The sequence below is a fragment of the Myotis myotis genome, unplaced genomic scaffold, assembly GCF_014108235.1.
Source record: "Myotis myotis isolate mMyoMyo1 unplaced genomic scaffold, mMyoMyo1.p scaffold_m19_p_12, whole genome shotgun sequence".
Classification (NCBI taxonomy): Eukaryota; Metazoa; Chordata; class Mammalia; order Chiroptera; family Vespertilionidae; genus Myotis; species Myotis myotis.
The window spans coordinates 4875058-4893075 of record NW_023416316.1 but is presented as its reverse complement, the minus strand read 5'-3'; the positions used below and the strand labels follow the sequence as shown (position 1 = coordinate 4893075).

General features: G+C 56.0%; 1 protein-coding gene across 4 annotated transcripts in view; it reads left to right on the top strand.

The window, feature by feature from the left end:
* RALGPS1 (Ral GEF with PH domain and SH3 binding motif 1) overlaps positions 1 to 18018 on the top strand; it is a 238537-nt gene that overhangs the window by 200424 nt on the left and 20095 nt on the right. For 3 of the 4 annotated variants that reach the window (XM_036329618.1, XM_036329617.1, XM_036329616.1), the window contains 4 exons: positions 139 to 276; positions 2448 to 2541; positions 6725 to 6792; positions 16303 to 16429. In XM_036329618.1, the coding sequence (XP_036185511.1) occupies positions 139 to 276; positions 2448 to 2541; positions 6725 to 6792; positions 16303 to 16429 (427 nt within the window). Of the gene's footprint in view, positions 1 to 138; positions 277 to 2447; positions 2542 to 6724; positions 6793 to 16302; positions 16430 to 17606; positions 17765 to 18018 lie in introns of all 4 variants that reach the window. The other variant, XM_036329615.1, reaches the window with a different exon arrangement.

The window sequence follows — 18018 nt, the reverse complement described above, 5'->3', positions numbered from 1 at the left end:
TGGAATTAAGTCCAAAGAGGATCTCAGTTTTCCCTAAGTCGCCCTTTATATCCTCTAGCAGAGCAGTGCTGTTTTGTGCTATTTTTGAATGATTAATGGTGAACACTTACCATTATTAAATATCTTCTTTACTTTTAGGGATCTATCTTCTGGATTTAATCTACATTGATTCTGCATATCCTGCCTCAGGCAGCATCATGGAAAACGAACAAAGATCCAATCAGATGAACAATATTCTCCGAATAATCGCAGATTTACAAGTCTCCTGCAGCTATGGTTAGTACCGCTGATTGCTGGAGCTGTGAAATGTCACATCACTGAAATTTGAGTCCGGCACCTATCAGTGAGAAAGCTCTTCCTTGAGCACCAAACGTGCTAGATTTTTAAACAAATATATTTTATTGATTTCAGAAAGGAAGGGAGAGCGAGAGAGAGAAACATCAATGATGAGAGAGATTCATTGATTGGCTGCCTCCTGCACGCCCTCTACTGGGGATCGAGCCCACAATCTGAGCATGTGCCCTGACTGGGAATCTAACGGTGACCTCCTGGTTCACAGGTTGACACTCAATCACTGAGTAATACCAGCCGGACTTACACAATTATTTGATCTTCAAAGACTGTGCAAACAAGATGTTATCTCCAGAACACAGGGCGTGAGCAAATCTCCAGCAGTCTCCGCTTGGGAAGGCCCCCTGGGAAGCCAGGGTGGGCTTCCTGCTAGTGGGCTCACTGAAGCAAACAGCCTGCTCATAAGCCCCCCAATAAGGGATGCGGTGTGGTGTCAGCACTTCCAGACCAGCTGTCCTCTGACCAGAGGAACAGTGAGGAGACTGAGTTCCCAGTGCAGTCCTCACCGCTGAGGCCCTTTCCACTGACAGGTACCTGGTACATGGACACTCACTGTCCCGCTGGCCAGCAGAGCAATTACAGAGATGGCTTTGAGGTCAGACAGACTAGGGTTCAGATCTCGGCTCTGCCTCTTGAAAAGTCACTTTCTCGTCTCTGAGTCTAAGGTTTTCTCATCAGTAAACATGGGGACATGATGTGTGCGGAGCCCTGAGCACACCCCAACATTTCATTGGCGTTCAGCAAACGTTCACTTAGTGCTGCTCCCTGCACCTGCATCTTCCCTGCCATCAGCTTCGGGAAGCAAGTGCCATCCCATTGCAGAAATGAGGACACTGAGGCTCTAGAGCAGCGGTTCTCAACCTGTGGGTCGCGACCCCTTTGGGGGTCGAACCACCCTTTCACAGGGGTCGCCTAAGACCATCGGAAAACACATATATAATTACATATTGTTTTTGTGATTAATCACTATGCTTTAATTATGTTCAATTTGTAACAATGAAAATACATCCTGCATATCAGATATTTACATGACGATTCATACCAGTAGCAAAATGACAGTTATGAAGTAGCAACGCAAATAATTTTATGCTTGGGGGTCACCACACCATGAGGAACTGTATTAAAGGGTTGTGGCATTAGGAAGGTTGAGAACCACTGCCCTAGAGAAACAAAATGACCTGTTCAGAATCTCACAGTGAGAGGCAAGTGCTCCTTACATGGCCTGACGCACCGCCCTGGAAAGCCCGGGCCCTTCCCCGCCTCTTTCTGCTGTTCTTCACCACCTCCACCTGTCCCCTAGCTTGTTCTGTCCCACCTCGTGGGGTGGGGTGAGTTGACGTAGAGGATCTTGGAGGGCTTGGGGCCCCTCAGTGACTGTGAATGTCTGCCAAGAGCAGCTGATGTCAGTCACTCCAGGAAATAGTGAAGTGTAGCAGGTTACCTGGGATCAAAACCCAGCTCTGCCACTTCTTAGGGACCTTAGCTTTGCAAGTCGCCGTGGCCTCTTCCTCTGTGGACATATTATGTCTCCCAAATGAGGCAGGTGTGAAGGTTAAAGCAGCTGACTCCTGTGAATCTCCTGGTACAGAGCCTGGCACAGAGCAGGCACTCAAAGCCCGTCCGTCTCCCCAGCGGCTGCAGCCCAAGGGGCAAACTCTCCCACTGTGCCAGGATCTAAAAAACCCTCACACCAGCTGGATAAGGGCTTTTCAGTCATTCTTGCTTCTTGTCAAACAGGGGCGGAAGGCATGGGAGGCTTGCATATTGCCCAGTGGAACCTGTTTTAGGGCACAGACACCTGGCCTGATCAGTTCTGGAGACCAGCTTCCCCCAAAGACCCATCTTTCCTGGCCAAAGACCTGTGGTGCCTCGGGGTGAGGTGTCTATGGCCTAGCCATCTGGGGGCACTCCTCGAGGGCAGAAACCAGGCCTGATGACCCCCCTGTGCCCAGTGCCCATCAGCAACTCTAGAAAGACTGAATATATGTCCCAATACCGAAGGAGCATCTAGTGCCAAGATCAGCGGTGCCCACATTCTCATGCAGGACCTGGAGATGGGGAAAGACTGAACCTCTGGTTTTGTCCACCTTTTGCAGATCACCTCACAACCCTGCCCCATGTGCAAAAGTACCTGAAGTCCGTGCGCTACATCGAAGAACTCCAGAAGTTTGTGGAAGACGACAACTACAAGTGAGTGCCCACTCTCTTTCCTGGCCCCTGCACAATGCAGGTACACAGAATGTGACCTCTGACCTCACCGAGCCCGTGGTAGCACTGTCTGCCCCATAGGTCTGAGGAAGGTGTTTTGTGAACTTCTCAGCTTGGCTCTCTCAAATCACCTGGGTGCTGTGAAGGTGGATTCCACGGTCTGTGAGGTGTGGTGCTCCAGGTCTCACGGGTGACTCAGGGCTGGGGGAGGGCAGCCTTCTAGCCATCTCTCCTGGCTGGCAAACGGAGTTCCCCAAGGGTCTGTTTCCTGGACGGGACAGCTCCCTGGGCCCAGCTTTCTGTCGGATATTCGCTGACTGGCACCGGCAGAGGCCCATCTCCCTCCCATGTATCCCTACGGAGTAGACTTAGTTCCCACAAAGATCCCTGTGGGCCCTTTGGCCCCATCTTCCACTCACACTGCTCTGGCTTTTGGCTCTTTCTTATGGCACCTGAGAATTTATCCGGCATTTCTATGTATTTAGAGGGAGATGGAGGATTTTTTGTATCATCTTTGCCATTCTGATTGGACATCCTCTTGACTCATTTTAAGCTGGAGGTCAACCAGGAGCCTCAGTACATTTCCATGGGATCTGATATATCAAGGCAAATCTCACCATCTTGTAATCCATCATTTACCCTCTGTCAACTTTAAATCTGTTCTTTTAATCTCATCTGACTCTGGTATACCATGATTCCTTTGAGTCCTGTTAGCCAATATATATTTTTTAATCTCTTCCACTTTGGGATCAGCTTGATTACTGTTCATCTAAGTCCCTGAAAACTGTAGAGAACAGTGGTCACTAGAGACACCCCCGCGTCTCCCATGATTCACTCACAGGACCTCAGGAATGACTGTTCATACAGCTGCCCGTCTACCAGCTCTGCAGCTGTGGACCAGCCCGGCTGTGAGTCAGCCACCTGGGGAGGCTTCTGCCCATCTAGATGCTGGGGCAGGGCCTGAACATTTGTGTTTTTCAAAACCCCGTAGGTGGTTCTGATTATTGGTTTAACCTTGGGAACAAGATATAATATCTTTAATTGTTATTGTATAACACCTTGTTAAAATAGAATATAATATGAAATTTTGATCTATTACATAATAGTAACAAAAATAGATAAAAGCCAGAGATTATCATTAAAGTTATATTTGCCACAAATTGAGCTCATTTTACTTAAAAGCATTTGCTGTGCTTAAAAATGTAGTCCAGAGTGTGAAATTATTCCATGTAGGTTCTGGGGTAATATTTTCCATTCCTGTGCCAGTAGCACAATGAAAGAGACAGTAGCTTTTCATTCACGCTAAGATCCCTCAAGGAGAAAAAGGACCTATAAATGCTCCTGGCTGTGAGAGAATCCCTGGGCAAGCCGCAGTTGTGCGTAATCGCTCTGTTCCTTCCGAAGGACTCTGAGCACCCCAGCACTGAATGCTGAACCCCTCCCCCCCGGCCCCCACTCAGCCCGGACTTCATAGGGGCTCTCTCTGTTGTTGTCGCAGCGGCAAGCGGCAACCAGGGCGGAAGCTGCTTTCTGGCCCCCGGGCCGACACTGAGGGAGTCCCTTCCCAGGCGGGGGTCCTGTCCCCGGCTCTGAGTGGCAGAGACATCAGAGTTTGTGATTCTCCTTGAGGAGCCCACACCCCACAGCCCAGCTGGGGACTTGCCTCCCACCCCAAAGGGTGCAGCCGCTGAGCTAAGACCTCAATGACTGCCTTTCTCATACCCTGCCCCCCTCTGCTTTGGGGATATTGTGCCAAGGGGCCCACCCAGTGCTTTGTTTTTCTCAGCCTTTAGTTTCTTTTATTTCACTTAAGAAAAATAACCCACATTCCCATTAGCCATTAAGTGAGCATAATTCTGGACATTTTTCTCTGCATAGAAAGTGCTTAGATAACACATAGAGAAGGGTGGATAGATGGATGGATGCAAGGCAAGAATCTCTTCAAATGGAATCATGCTACACTTGCTATTTTTAATTAAAAGTATTGACTTTAATTTTATTTTAATTTAACCAGAGAAAAGGAACTGAAATAAAACACAAGGAATTATTGCTCTTCAAATAAATATTTCCCCACCACAAGAGATACTATTTCCTAACAGAGCTTCTAAGATTAACAGAAGAGGTCAGGAAAACAGTAAGGGGATTGAGCCCATCAGTTCTGTCTTAACTAGATTTCCCACTGTGAGCAGGGTCAGTTCGCTGGGCTATGAAAGATGAGAACGTTGGCACCCCCCCCCCCGCCCCTCCCCTGCGCTTCACATCTTCCAGTTTGTTGGTTATATTATTATCACTGCCTAGTCCAAGTTTACAACGTACACATCATGTTCAGGAATCACAGTTCCTACTGTTCAGTGTTTTTAAACAGATTCCATTCTTACCACCTGCTGTGTCTCCACAGCATCTCTATTCCTGGGAGGTTTTATTTTAGGTTCGTCCCGCACGTAGGTGATGTCAGTAGGTTCTCACAAGTTGGGCGCACTCCGATTTCTTTCCTGAACGTGTCTGCTTCTGACCTGCTGGGCTGCGCTCCTTCGCATCTCCCCCAGGACGCGTGGACCCCACTCCCTTGCCATCCTGCTTGTAGTTGCTGTAGAGAAGCCTCAAGCCCATCTGATTTTTTCCTCTTGTTGAATGTCTTGCCTGGTCCACCTGGGGGGGTGAAGAATTCCCTGAATTTCAAAAGCTCAACCAGGGGGCTGCCTCCGAGTGGAGGGTGTTTGGTATCAAATGTGCCTGGAACAAGGTGTGCCCTTTCTTCCTTTCAGAGGAATTCTTTGGTTTCTATCTCTGACCCCTGCTGTGTCATTTCTTGGCTTTTCTCGCAGGGATTCTAGGCATCCACGCGTTGGTGCTGCCTGCCTTCTGTACCCATTAGCTTCTTCCTAATGGCTGTCCCGGGCTCTGCATGACTTACTCTGCTGATGGAAGCACTTGGGTTTCCTCCTGCTCCTGGGGCTGCCCCAGGGCTGCGCAGCTTGCTAGTTTCCTTTCTCCTTTTTCTGTGAGAGGATGTTTGCTCGGCGGCCAGGCCATTCCTTTTCATCTTGCTCCCATTGAGGCTCCTGCTCACTCTTCCATGGCTGCGATAGGGAGGGACAGCTGACCCTGCACTTGTGTGTGAGTTGGCTGGTCCCTTGCGGCCAGGGGTTCTCAGTCGGTCCCCCCTGGTGCCTGGGGAACGCAGGCTCAGGCTCCGTGAAGAAGGGAGCAGGCCGTCTGTTTTGGGGATGGGGGCTCTCTTTCAGGGCTTCCTCCACCCTGTTGAAGGCTGTCTCCTGTTCCAGAAAGGGATCCCCTCAAGTGTGAAATTCCACCCTCATCCCCCCATGGAGGCTCCCTTTCTGTCAGGTCAGCATATCCACCAGGCCCCCCTCCCCACCCCACCGTTTCTCCCAGTACCTGGGGCCGTTCAGAGAAGAGACAGGCAAGGACCGACTCCCGGCCAGACTTCACCACCTCCTTCTCCTTCCTTGGCTGCAAGTTTTTGAAGGTCATGGCTTCCGTTCACGCCCCTAACCTTGTGGAGCAGCATCTGACAAGTTTGGTTACTCCTAAGTGTTCCTAAGTGTGTGTTGGTTTTGTTGGGAAACAGGGAGTCTGGCATCTGGCTTCACTCTGTCATTTTCACCCAGCAGTTCTTAGTTGGTGCTTTTGAGAAATAATAATACTGAGTTGCCAATCCTCCTAAGGTGGCCACTGCCTCCTGGCTCTCTGGGGGCAACTGAGAGGAAGTGCCATGTGAGGGTTAAACCCCGGCTTAGGACCAGACCCCCTGCTTCACCACTCATTGCTCTGTGAATTTGGGGAGCTACTCAGCTCACTGCTCTTCAGCTCCTCATCTATAGGATGGGATGACATGCCTGCCTAGCTCATAGGGTTGTCTAGAGAATGAGCACATGCGTGCCAGCAGAGGATGGGCCATGATCACTCTTTGCTGTGTCGTCCTTAACCATTATTGCTGGGTCGTGGGAACTTGCTGGGGGCTCGGAAGGCAGTCGCTGTGATCTCGAGCAGACCTTGGAGCAGACCTTGAAGTATTCCTGGGTTTCATGACCATGAGCCTCCTTAACCGCAGTCCAGTCTCCCGATTGCAAACATACACATGCTCAGCCCCCCTCCGATGCACCAGAGCCTGACTGATCCTATGAAAAACCTTTGTTTTCAGACTCTCGCTCAGAATTGAACCAGGAAGTAGCTCTCCAAGACTCGTCTCTTCAAAGGAAGATCTTGCAGGTATTGTAGCCACATCCTATCAAGTGGGGCGAACCCACTGAAAGCCCAAATATGCTGCCAGGTGGGTCCTGACTGTGGAGTCAAAGGGCGCAGTTGTTTGCAGGTTGGCAGACACAGCTGTCCCTGCTCACAGCCCTCCCGCACTAACTTGCTGAGCTCCCAAGCACACGGAACCCCTGGGGACACCTCTGGGCTGGGGCTCCCTGCAAGAGCCTGGGACCTAAAAGCCCCAAGAGAGGCAAGATCAGAACCCCAGCTGAGAGCACGCACAGGGCAGACAGAGAACGGGGTCCTCTCCAGGTCACCAGGGCCCTTCTCGTCAGGCCCCGGCCCTGGAGTTGTTGGGCCTGGGAGGGTGCACAGGAGGCCGGGGTGTCTGGTGCCCCCAGGCACAGATGGCTCGCCTCCCTGGAGCCTCAGTCTGTCCATATATTTGGGACACACAGAGCGTCCCCTAGTGATGAAGAGTGCAGGCTGTGAAGTCAGCCCCAGCGTTGCCATCTCCCCTCTCTGATCATTGGTGGCAGTCACCCTGCAGGTTGCTGTGATGCCTGGGCAAGCGCTCTGCCCACACGGGCTCGTTTGTGGTGAAAGTGCTCCGTCGGTATCACCATGGCGGTTTCTGTTCCTCAGTGTCCAGCTGGCTCTCTGTGCCTGGGGCCAATCTCACTGCTGCCCAGGCTGGGACCAGGTTGGGGTCTGGGCCACCTGTGCTTCCTCCTCCTGGGTTGAGCTCAAGGGTCACCAGCCTGGGTTCTAGGCCACTGCAGTGTTGGATCAGCAAGTCCACCCTCTGGGCCTCGGTTTCCTCACCTGTAAAATGAGGGTAATAAAGTCTCCACCCCAGGGTCGTGGGGAGGTCAGGATGGAAATGATACTCGGAAGGCCCTCAGTGTGGTCTGACCTCAACAACCACTAGTGGGCCTCTCACAGAGTCCGCCAGCCCTGTAAACCACCCCCACCCCCACCCCCAGCTCCTTCCAGCTCCTTCCAACTCTGTGCCTCTCCCGGCTCCCCCGTCTGTGCTCCTTTATCCCAGGCAGCCTCCCCTCAGACTGCCCCGAGGTAAGGGTACCAGAGCCGGCACACAGGTTGCCTGCCCTCGCCCTTTCAGCCCTGGCCTCTGAGCTCCTGGCCGGGCCCTGTGGGCACCTGGCTCTCGAAGCAGCTCCAGAGCCGCCGACTGCTGACTCCGCACTCCCTGGAGGAGCGCTGATGCCGGCAGTTTTCACGCAGCGAGCGAGCCCGGCTCACAGGGGCGTTTCCCACCAATTTTCCAAATCCCTGGCTGCAGCCTGGAAGCAGGATGTGAAGGTTTTCATTGATCACCAGAAGACGGGGGGCGTCTGGAAAGCTTCAGGCTCACTCCTCCATCCTGGCTCCCCACCCCACCCCCAGCCTCAGGTGACAGCGGTGGTGCCTGCAGCCCTGGGACAGCAGGGGTCCCATGAGGGCAGGGCCAGAGGGACAGCTCCCAAGAGGCCTTCCCTGATCTGGCAGTTAGACTGGGCTTCGTGGCAGGAGCCCGACCAGACCGGGGACAGGAATGTGCCTCTCACAGTCCCAGGAATGGCAGGAACGCAGCCTCCTCGGCTCCCAGGAGGGGGTTAAGCTCCTGCTCCAGGCTCTCTTTCCAGCAGGCAGGCACCCCACACCTGCCAAGGAGAGGCCCCGCGATGCGTTCATTCGTTCCTTCACTCAGGACTTCCAGGCTGGGCCTGCTGTGGGCCAGGCACTCGCTGTGGGCCACGCACCAGGAACTAGGCACAGGCTGCCCTCCTGGAGCTGACCTGTCAGGGGAAGACATGCAGCAGCAGCCTCCAGGGAGCAGGTGTGGCATCGAGGACCCAGAAGGAGGCCAGTGTGAGCTCCCGGACCCCTCCCTGTGGCTGTGCCCACTCCTCTAACCAGCTCGCCTGCCAGGAGCCCGGGGAACGCAGACTCTGGCGTTGGGAGCAGCCCTAGTCTCAGGTCCCTCAGGCCTTGGTTAATGTCGGAGGTGTCCCCACTGAGGCTGTCCCTCTGTCTCTGTAGTGGCCCATCCTCCTGTCCTCCCCCCGCCCAGAGCTGCCCCCACTCTGCCCCCAGGGAGTGGCCATGCTGGCAGATCCACACGACAAGTAGACAGACACTGTGAGAGAGGAAATGGAGAAACCTCCTCAGTTCTGGTCCGTGGAGAAAAAAGGGCCACGTTTTCAATTTCTCCCGCATGTACTGTTTCGTTTATATAAATGAACTAATATTTTCCTGGAGAGCAAAATGCATAAAGAATGTTGACCCTCAGAGAGGGCAAGCCATGTTTGTGTGTGCGTTGGAGCCTGTGAAGACATTTCCAGATCCTGTGAGCTCCGCCTCCACGTGGCCAAACCAACTGACAGGTTTTCTCTGAAGAGCCCTTGGCAGCGGAGCCAGGCCATGGGACACTGCGCCTGCGCCTCGCGCTTCTGCACTCGGACCTCAGGACTGCTCTCGCACACCTGGTGGTCTTCCTTGTTTCACCGTCTGCTGTGTAAAGACCCGCCTGGCTCTGGCACTCTTCTGTGGGGCCCTGGGCAGTTAGCTCAATCCCTGTGAGCCCCAGTTTCCTTACTGGTGAAATGGGAATAGAAATGAATACTTCACGTTGCCTCACTTCACAGGGCCGAGGCTGTGTGGGAAGAGCCCCCAGCACAGAGCCCGGTGCACGCCTACCGCTCAGGGCATCAGCGCTGATGTGTCCTGATGGAGGGACAGTGAGGCAGCCAACAGGGAGTCCATGCCCACCTCCAGCTCCTCGCTGCTTGGATCCCCTCACCTCCATGCCAGTTCCTCACAGGGGCCACCTTGGTCCCTGGGAGGCCACACCTTCCTTGTGCCAGCGGATCTGCGAGCGCACCTAAGCCTGGTGCGGCCACACTGTCCTCTGGCTGCGGCCCCATTGGGCCCACAGGCCTGAGTGAGGCACTGGCTGTTCCCTGGGTCTCCCAATTGCTGGGCACAGATTTCAAGTTCTCTGCGTGGTCTGTGGAGACACCTCACTATGGTTGAGTAGATGTAGAGATGACTCTGTGGGCAAGGGGTGCGGCTCCCTTTCCACGAGCTCCTCTCTCCTTCCGTTTATAGTCTCAGAGTGGGTGAGGAGCCCTAGGCAAGGGCACATCTGCTCTCTTCTGGACATCTCCCAGCTACTAGGCTGGCGTGTCAAGGTCAGGCAGAGGAGCCAGGCTCTGGCCTGGCTCTGTCCGACCCTGCTGCCCAGCTCCACGCAGCACCACTGCAGCCGGCATTCCTTGCTCCCTGTGCCTGGGAGTCGGGGCCTTCTGACTCTGAGGAGAAGGCATCTGGGGCTCCCCACAGCTGAAGGGCGACCTTGGCTCACAATAGGGACCCGTGAGAGCTGCACTTATAAGAAACAAAGAATGTGTGTGAATGTAAAAGGGACCGGCTCCCAGGCTCGACCATGAAACCTGGCCAGAGAAAGGTTTCAACACAAACAGACTCTGTGCCGAGGGGCCCATGTCCGCGTGCGCAGGGCTCCGGCAGACCTGGAAGGCTCTGAGCAGGCGCAGGAGCGAAGCTGAGAGAAGCCCCGAGACTGGATGGAAGTGCGCCCTGTGCATCTCACGGTCAGGGCGGCGCTGAGAGACCTAGGCCACAGCAGTTGTCATTCGCCTTCTCCAGTGAGGAGACTGGACCCTGAGCTCCCAGCTCAGCCCTGGGAAGAGGCTGGACTGGAACGCAAATCCTGGGACCCCAAGCTCAGTAGTTCCTCTGCCACAGCTGCCTCCCATTAACGTCCGATGTGCAAGGCTTGGAAAGCACCCCCGAAGGCCGTGCTGGGCTGCCAGGCTGCTGGAATCGGCAGTGCTGGCCTGGGCAGGGCCGCTCGATGCTGCTGGAAACCCGTGGGAGCAGGACCCCATCCAGCCCCGCATCCTCTGCAGCGCTGCTACTCTGCAGCGTGGGCACCGCGCCAGCATGCAGCACCACGGCCTTGCTCCAGCCCTGCGCTGGGCACTGGGACACAGCCCCGGCCTCCGAGGTTGGTGTCTGGTGGGAGAGATGGGCAACCAACAGGCTGCCAACACAATTCCTTAGTGACCTGGATGCTGTGAATGTGGGGCGTGGGCACCGGAGAGCAAGGGGCAGGAGGCTCTGTGAGAGCTCAGGGACAGACGCTGTAAAGCGCTGGGCCAGGATCTCAGCGACAGCCCGCACTGTTGTCTGATTCAACCCCTGAAGCGGGAGAAGGTTGGCAGCTCTTTCCCTCCATCCCTCTCTCTTCTCCTGAGAGAAGCTTCCAGGATGAACAGGAGGTCATTTCTGAGGCATCCAGGCCTGTCTGCAGGTGGCGCTGGCAGCTGACCAAAGCTGGCAGACTAGGCCCCTCCAGTTTGCTCTCTAAAGACCCTGATCCTCTAGAGGAAAGGGGACATTGCCGTGTGTCCTGGCCCCAAAGGTGGGTGCTGCCCGCACAAGGCTGCCTCAGGGCTCCTGAGCCTTCCAGTAGAATTACAAGTGAAGAGCTCACTTACTCATGCATCTAAAGTGATACTTTTCTCAAGTAGTTGTTCTCGTGACCCTGGCTTTACACAAGTCCTTTCAGCCTTTGTCTTCTCATCCCACAAACAGTTTCCCTGCATTCTGTCCCAGGCCTCCCCTCTTCTTACTGAGCTTACAACCTGGGCTCCCCGTCCTGTGCCGCATGGCCTGCACCTCTGGCCCCAGTGCCATCTGAGCTTCACACATCTCCCCAACATCGGTCCCAAACTGCACTTCTCGTCCGCTCCCTCAGTGAATGGCACCAGCCTCCACCAAGGGTTACCCCGAGTGCCCCTCTCCCCACCCCTCGCCCATCTCCTAGAGCTCTCTCTGGCACATCCACCTCCCAGCCTGTGTTCTTGGCCACATCCACATACTTCCAGCCAGAGCGAGCTTTCTAGGGTACACATCTGAGCACATTACTGACCCTCCTGAAATCTCCACATCTTCCCCTCATTAAACTCTTGGTCCCTCATGTGGCCCTGCAGCTCCACTCCCTACCCTCCTTCCCCCACACTCCCTCCTTCAGCTCCTCAGCCAGGCTGGCTCTCTGAACTTTCTCTGGTGGGATCTGCATCTCTCGTGTTGCGGTCTTTGCATGTGCTGCTCCTTCTGCCCAAGCTGCTGCCTCTGCCGGGACCTGCACCAGCCTGGATGTCGGAGCCCCCAGGTCTGCCCTGACTTTTTGGGCTCTCAGATGCACTGCTCCAGGCTCCACTGCTCCCCCAGGAAGCTCCTTAGCCCTTCTGACCTCAGTCCCACATCCCAGTGAGGAGCTAACAATAGCCCGTGAGGCGGGGTTATGCCGAGGCCTAAATGAGGTCCTGCGGACAAGCGTTCGGTATGTCTCTGGCACTAGGCGGATGCTCGATCAATGTCGGACAGTACCATTAGCACCGCCGTTAGGCTGTGAGAGTCACACTGTGGGTGTAGTTGGTGCCAGGTTTATTACATCCAAGCCTGTGCCCGCCCTGGGCGTGATCTGGTTACTGTCCCTCTGGAATCTGGAAACATTTGTTGCAGGAAGGGGAGAGGGACGTGAGTCCTCTCCTCACAGGGATCTGCCAGGTCAGATCCCTGCTCCTGTTCTGTAGCTGTAGAATTCAAGCTCAGAAGTGCCAGGTGACTTGCCCAAGTTCACTCAGCCTGCATGGTAGACGCCAGTGGGAGCCCAGGCCCGGCTGCCTCGGGTCCTGGCTCTGCTGTTGCCGTCTCCCTTAGTCCTGTCCGCCCAAAGCCGTGCTCAGGAGGCCTGTGCTGGTTTCTCTGCCAACCAGTGAGTGGCCTGGGGCAGCATGGTGGCTTCTTAAGAAAAATGTAATGAAAACCAGATTTTTTTCCCAACATGATATCTCGTTCCCCACAGACTGTCAGTTCTCATATATTCCAATAAAACTGTTAAAGAAACAGCCACTTAAAGAGCTTTAAAGATTATTCATGGAAAAATTATGCTGAGGAAAAATAGAGCAATCCTCTGAGATAGTCAAGCCCCACGGTCAGTTTTTCCAGCTGCTCGTGCCATATCGGCCGGCAGCGGGGACCACACTGCTGAGCGAGGCCAGAGCTCCGGCTCATTATTACCGCCCCCACCCCACCCCTGCCTACAGGACACGGAGAAAACAACATCAGAAACTGCCGGAAGACACGTGACCTGTGCTGTCACGTGGTGGCCGGCCCAGGCGTAGTGGGGCGGGGCGGGAGGCCTTTCAGTAGCAGAATGTCACTGGCAGAGGCCACCCCATCCCTAGGTTCCAGCTCAGTGGGAATTCCTCTGCCTCAGTGTCAGATCCAGGCTGTTGTTGGCCCACAATGCAGGGGATGGGCGTGGCCGAGACCAGGGCATCCAGAGCAGCGTTCGTGTGACCCTGGGACCACGGAGGTCGCAGCTGCTTCTGCCTGGTCCTCCCCCCTCCTCCCACTGTGTCCAGGGGCATCTGAGGCCAGCATGCCTCCAGGGCCATCCAAAGCAGCATGAGAGGGGGCGGACCCAGGCTGGTCCTGGAGGGAGAGTCAGTAGCTGAATAGAGGAAACTGAGGGCTAACTGGAGGCGTGGGTGAGCCCCACGGTGAGGATCAGAGCAGGAGCCGGGACACAGGCGGGAAGGGCGCCCATTAGGAGTGAGCAGGCGGCCCGGGAAGTGACCAGAAGAGCCTCGCGTGTCCAGCTCTCGCTGCACCCACCGCTGGGTAGGAGGACAAGCCCAGCACCCCTCCCCTGAGTGACCAGTTGTGCTCCGAGCGTCCCTTGTAAAATGGCGATAGTCAAAGCAGCCACTGCAGGGAGCTCGGTGACATAGGATGTGGGAGTGTTTAGACAAGCCTGGCACACGGTTGGTGCATAACACATGTTAGTCCGCTTCACCTTCCCTTTCGCAAAAATAGCAGCTGGAAATAGTCATCCGTTTCCTGGAGGAAGTTACCAGATCACCTCCAACACGCACTGTTCCCCCTCCAGTTTTCACTAATGCCTGACCTTCAAACTGCAGAGCTCCTCCGCCCATGCTGTACCCCTGGGTTCAAGTCCTGCATGTCGTGGATATATAAGCCCTGGCTTTCCTACCTGTCAAACGGGCCTACTAAGTACCCAGCTCCTGGATTGCAGCCCGTGCACACAGTATGGTGCCAGGCACGGGATGTCCAACTGTAATTATCACCGTTTTTATTGCTGTGACACACCAGGGAGTCCAGTTCCAGTTCAAACCATGGGGGAGGAGCCATGCGACCTGACCTTTACAAAATATTTTCTGAACTCAGGGTGGGAGCCAGAGTGACTCAGGCAGAGACCGTAATCCCGCTGATAAACAAGGCGAATTTCACCCTCTGCACAGATTCATTTATTGAGCAACATGTGCAAAACAAAAACAAAGCAGGGTGGCTTCCCTCCTTCCTTTCCTCTCTGGGGCAGCTGCACGAGACATTTCCTCCAGGGCAGAGCTCGCTGTCACTCCAGCTCTTTGAGCAGAAGTTCTTCACCTGGGTGTACACTGGATTCATGGGGGTGTACACTGGAGTCACCGAGAGAGCGGTGCCCAGCCCCACCTGAGCAATGAAATGAGAACCTGGGGGGGCGGGCCCGAGACACTGCATTCCCACACTCACCCCGAGAGCCCTGGCACAAGCCCTGACTAAGGATTCCAGCCTCAGAGAAGCTGAGTGACAGTGAAACCCTCGCCAGGAAAGTGTACACACGCACCTCTCTTTCCTTAGGTACCGCTTCAGTGCTCCCCACTCCTCAAGCTTCATGGACCCTGTCTGTGCTGGTGCGGTCCAAGCTGTGCCGCTCTGAGCTCATTACAGTGTGTGCCATGTAATGATGTTTCTGTCAACGATGGACCGTACATACGTGGCCCCGTAGAGTGTAGTGGACTACAGACCTCTGTTTGAGGACACGTGACTGACAGGGAGGCAGCCCTGGGGCCAAGGGGCCTTATTTTACAGAAAATGAGAGACTGGAGTGTTTATGGGCTGGAGGAAGGGGCCAGAGGGAAGGGAAATGATGGAGTGAGTTCTCAGAGGCAACAGGACTGGAGAGGAGAGATTGGCTTTGGATGGAGGAGGCCCCTTCTCCAGGCTGACAGGAAGGCTGGTGTGGGTGGAGGAGCCCGTGGCCACTGCCGGGCTGGCGTGAGAGACGGAGCCTGACCACCATGCGTTCTCCCGGAAGCAGAGTGCCATCGTTTGAAGTGAGGGGTCTGAGTTGTGCAGGGGCTTAGGAGAAAGGGGACATTTGGGGATAGTCGTTGAGGGGAACAGTGGAGAAAGTTGGCCAAGGCCTAGTAAAGGGATTATGGGGGGCCCTGGGGAAATGAAGGTTGGGGTGTGCAGGGTGGGGTGTGGAGGGGCGAGCAGGGTGAGGCAGCAGGAACTCCGAGCTCGAGGAGATGCGAGCTGCCTCATGAACCTTCCCAAGTGCCAGAGGGAGCTAGACCGTCCGCAGTGGTGTCTGGGACATTCACAAGCGATGAGCCGGGCACACTGGAGGTCCCTGTGGATGACAGCAGCTTGTGGGAGGCTGTGGGGCCCTGGATGGACACAGGCCTCCCAGGCCCTCTGGGGAAGCTCCCGCACAGCCTGGCACAGTCCCTGGGTGTGCCGTTTGGTGTCTCTGCAGGAAGTGCAGAAGCCCTGGCCCACTTCCTGTCTGTCCCAGGTAGCTAAGGCCTAGCCCCTGGGGTCACCTCCCTTCCAGAGCCACGAGCACAGCACTAAAGAGAACAGCAGCGGCAGGACCAGGCCCCTCCATATACTAGTAGCTGTGGACTGGCCAGCATGCACGTCCCTCCTCCGTCCTGCGCGTGCTGCTCAGTGGGTGTGAGGCCCAGCCTCCTGGCTTGAGGACCCCTGTTGTCCCCAGGACTGGGCCTGAGGAGAACATGGTACTAATTGTATAAAACAAGTGTGGTGCTGACTGTGAAACTGCTTTCACCACCTCAGGACTCCCCCCAGCCACCTGCGAGGTGAGTTGAATTATTCCCACTTTTCAGATGAGGAAACAGAGGCTCAAGGGAGTAAGTTAAGCAACCCGTCCAAGGCCACCCAGGCAGTACCTGGCAGGCCTGGGGCAGAGCCCCTGCCTCTCTAGCTGTGCTCTCGCTCAGTGAGTCCTCCCTCTGCCCTCACACGCTCTCCGTCCCTTCTGTGGAATGCGTGGTGGAGAAGAGAAAGTGGCTGGGGAAGGGCACAGGGTGGGCACCAGCCTTGGATTCACAAGGCAGGCTGTGAAGTCTCTGCCACCTGCTGGATGGCTTGGGTAAGTCTCGCCCAGGCAGGGGCGCTGTGCACAGCAGGCCACCGGCCGTCCCGGCTGCTGTCACCGTGGAAGTTAGCTATGCTGGGCGTGAGGGGTCGGTGTCTCATGAATAGGGAGCCACGGGGCCCGCTGAACCTGCTCCGCCTGTGACAGCTGGGCCAGTGCCTTACCCGCAACCCAGGCCCCACCCCCCGAGCCTCCTCAGCCCCGTCACAGGATGCTCTCTGCTCTGTTCACAGGCCCCTCTGCCGGCTCCAGCTCCACAAGATTCAGCCGGCGGCCTACCTGTCCTGACGCGTCTGTGGCAGGCAGCCTCCCCACACCCCCGGTCCCAAGACACAGGAAGAGCCACAGTCTGGGCAACAAGTGGGTAACTGAGCGAGCCCCGCTCGGGCTCTGGACGGGCTGAGCGTGGGGGTGGGCCAAGGGGGTGCTTGCCCGCTGGAGCTCTCCCACCCCATCTGGGAGGGCAGACGATGCTGCTGGTATCCCTGGCTGGTGCCCTCTCCTCACACTGGCACGGGGTCAGGAAGAGCTGGGGTGGTCCTGGCGACAGGTCTCACCACTCAGTAGCCGGTGGAGGAAGCATGCAGGCAAGGGCAGGGAAGCCGTGGTGGGACTCCCTCTGTAAGTTTGCCCAAGCTCAGTGAGTGCCTCCCTTTGTAAACCCAGAGTCCAGTGGGCACTGTGCCTGCCAGTCTCAGGGCTCAGAGTCTCTGCCCATTGCTGGAGTGAGTCTGCAGATCAGGACATCTCCCCGGTTCCCCAGCCTGTGGGGCTGACAGCTGGGCGACATGGGTGGTCCTCAGCATGGCCAGGGCAGCCATGCCTGTGTCCCCAGGGTACTGGGCACAGGCTCCTTACAGCTGGGTCCCTCCCTCCCTCTGTTCCTGCCTGCCTGCCTCTTCCATCTCCCTTCCTTCCTTCCTTCCTTCCTTCCTTCCTTCCTTCCTTCCTTCCTTCCTTCCTTCCACCAAGACACAAGCCTTAGCCAGCCAGGCAGGCCCTGGAGTTGCTCCTGGGCTGGAGGAGAAAGGGGTTGCTCTTTCTCTGTTCTATCCCGCCATGTATTATCTCACTGAGCCCTGCAGGCCTGAGAGGTAGGTGCTGTGATATGCATGAGCCCAGTGAGGTTCAATGGGGCAAAGTACCTGCCAATTGTAAGGTGGGAGCAAGGACTTGGACCAAGTGTGTGCGACTCCAGAACCAGAAGCAGACATGCCGCAGGGTCACACTCCCCCTTCACTGCGCGCCCCATGGCTCACAAGTACCACCCACTCGCTCACGCCTCATAATCATCCTGGGAGTTAGGAAGGGCAAGTACAGTTAGTCCCCACTGGACAGATGGGGAAACTGAGGCCCAGACAAAGGCTGGGACTTGCCCAAGGTCACGCCATGAGATAGGGCAGCGCCTGGCCGTGCTCCCTGGTTCTGGGTGGAGGTCTTTGCCTGCAGGTGCGCCCTCTGCCAGGAGCCCAGGCAGGTGGAACCCTGTGACTCGGTAGGTAAGGAGCTCTGCCTCTCTCTTCCTTTCCGTTTCCAGTATGATGTGTCAGTTGAGTGTAGTTGAGAGTAAAAGTGCGACATTCCCATCGGAGAAAGCGAGGCACCTGCTGGACGACAGTGTCCTAGAGTCCCGCAGCCCTCGCAGGGGCCCCGCCCTCACCTCCTCCTCCGCCGTCACCAATGGACTCTCGCTAGGTAAGCGTCTGGCTGCGCGCGGCAGCATGGCACAGCCGGCGTGTGCTCGTGTCTGTCTGTCACTGTGCCGCGCCCGGTGGCCTGACCCCGCAGAGAGGGCTCCTCAGGAGTCGCCCTGCCAGGGGCTCTCCTTTCTGGCCTCTGGGTGTCACGAAATGCCTGGGCTTGTCCTCATCCTACCGGTGGCCCTGAGCACAGCAAACGGGTGGAAGAAGCAGCCAGACACACCTGAGACCCGCTGTCCCTGGCTGGCA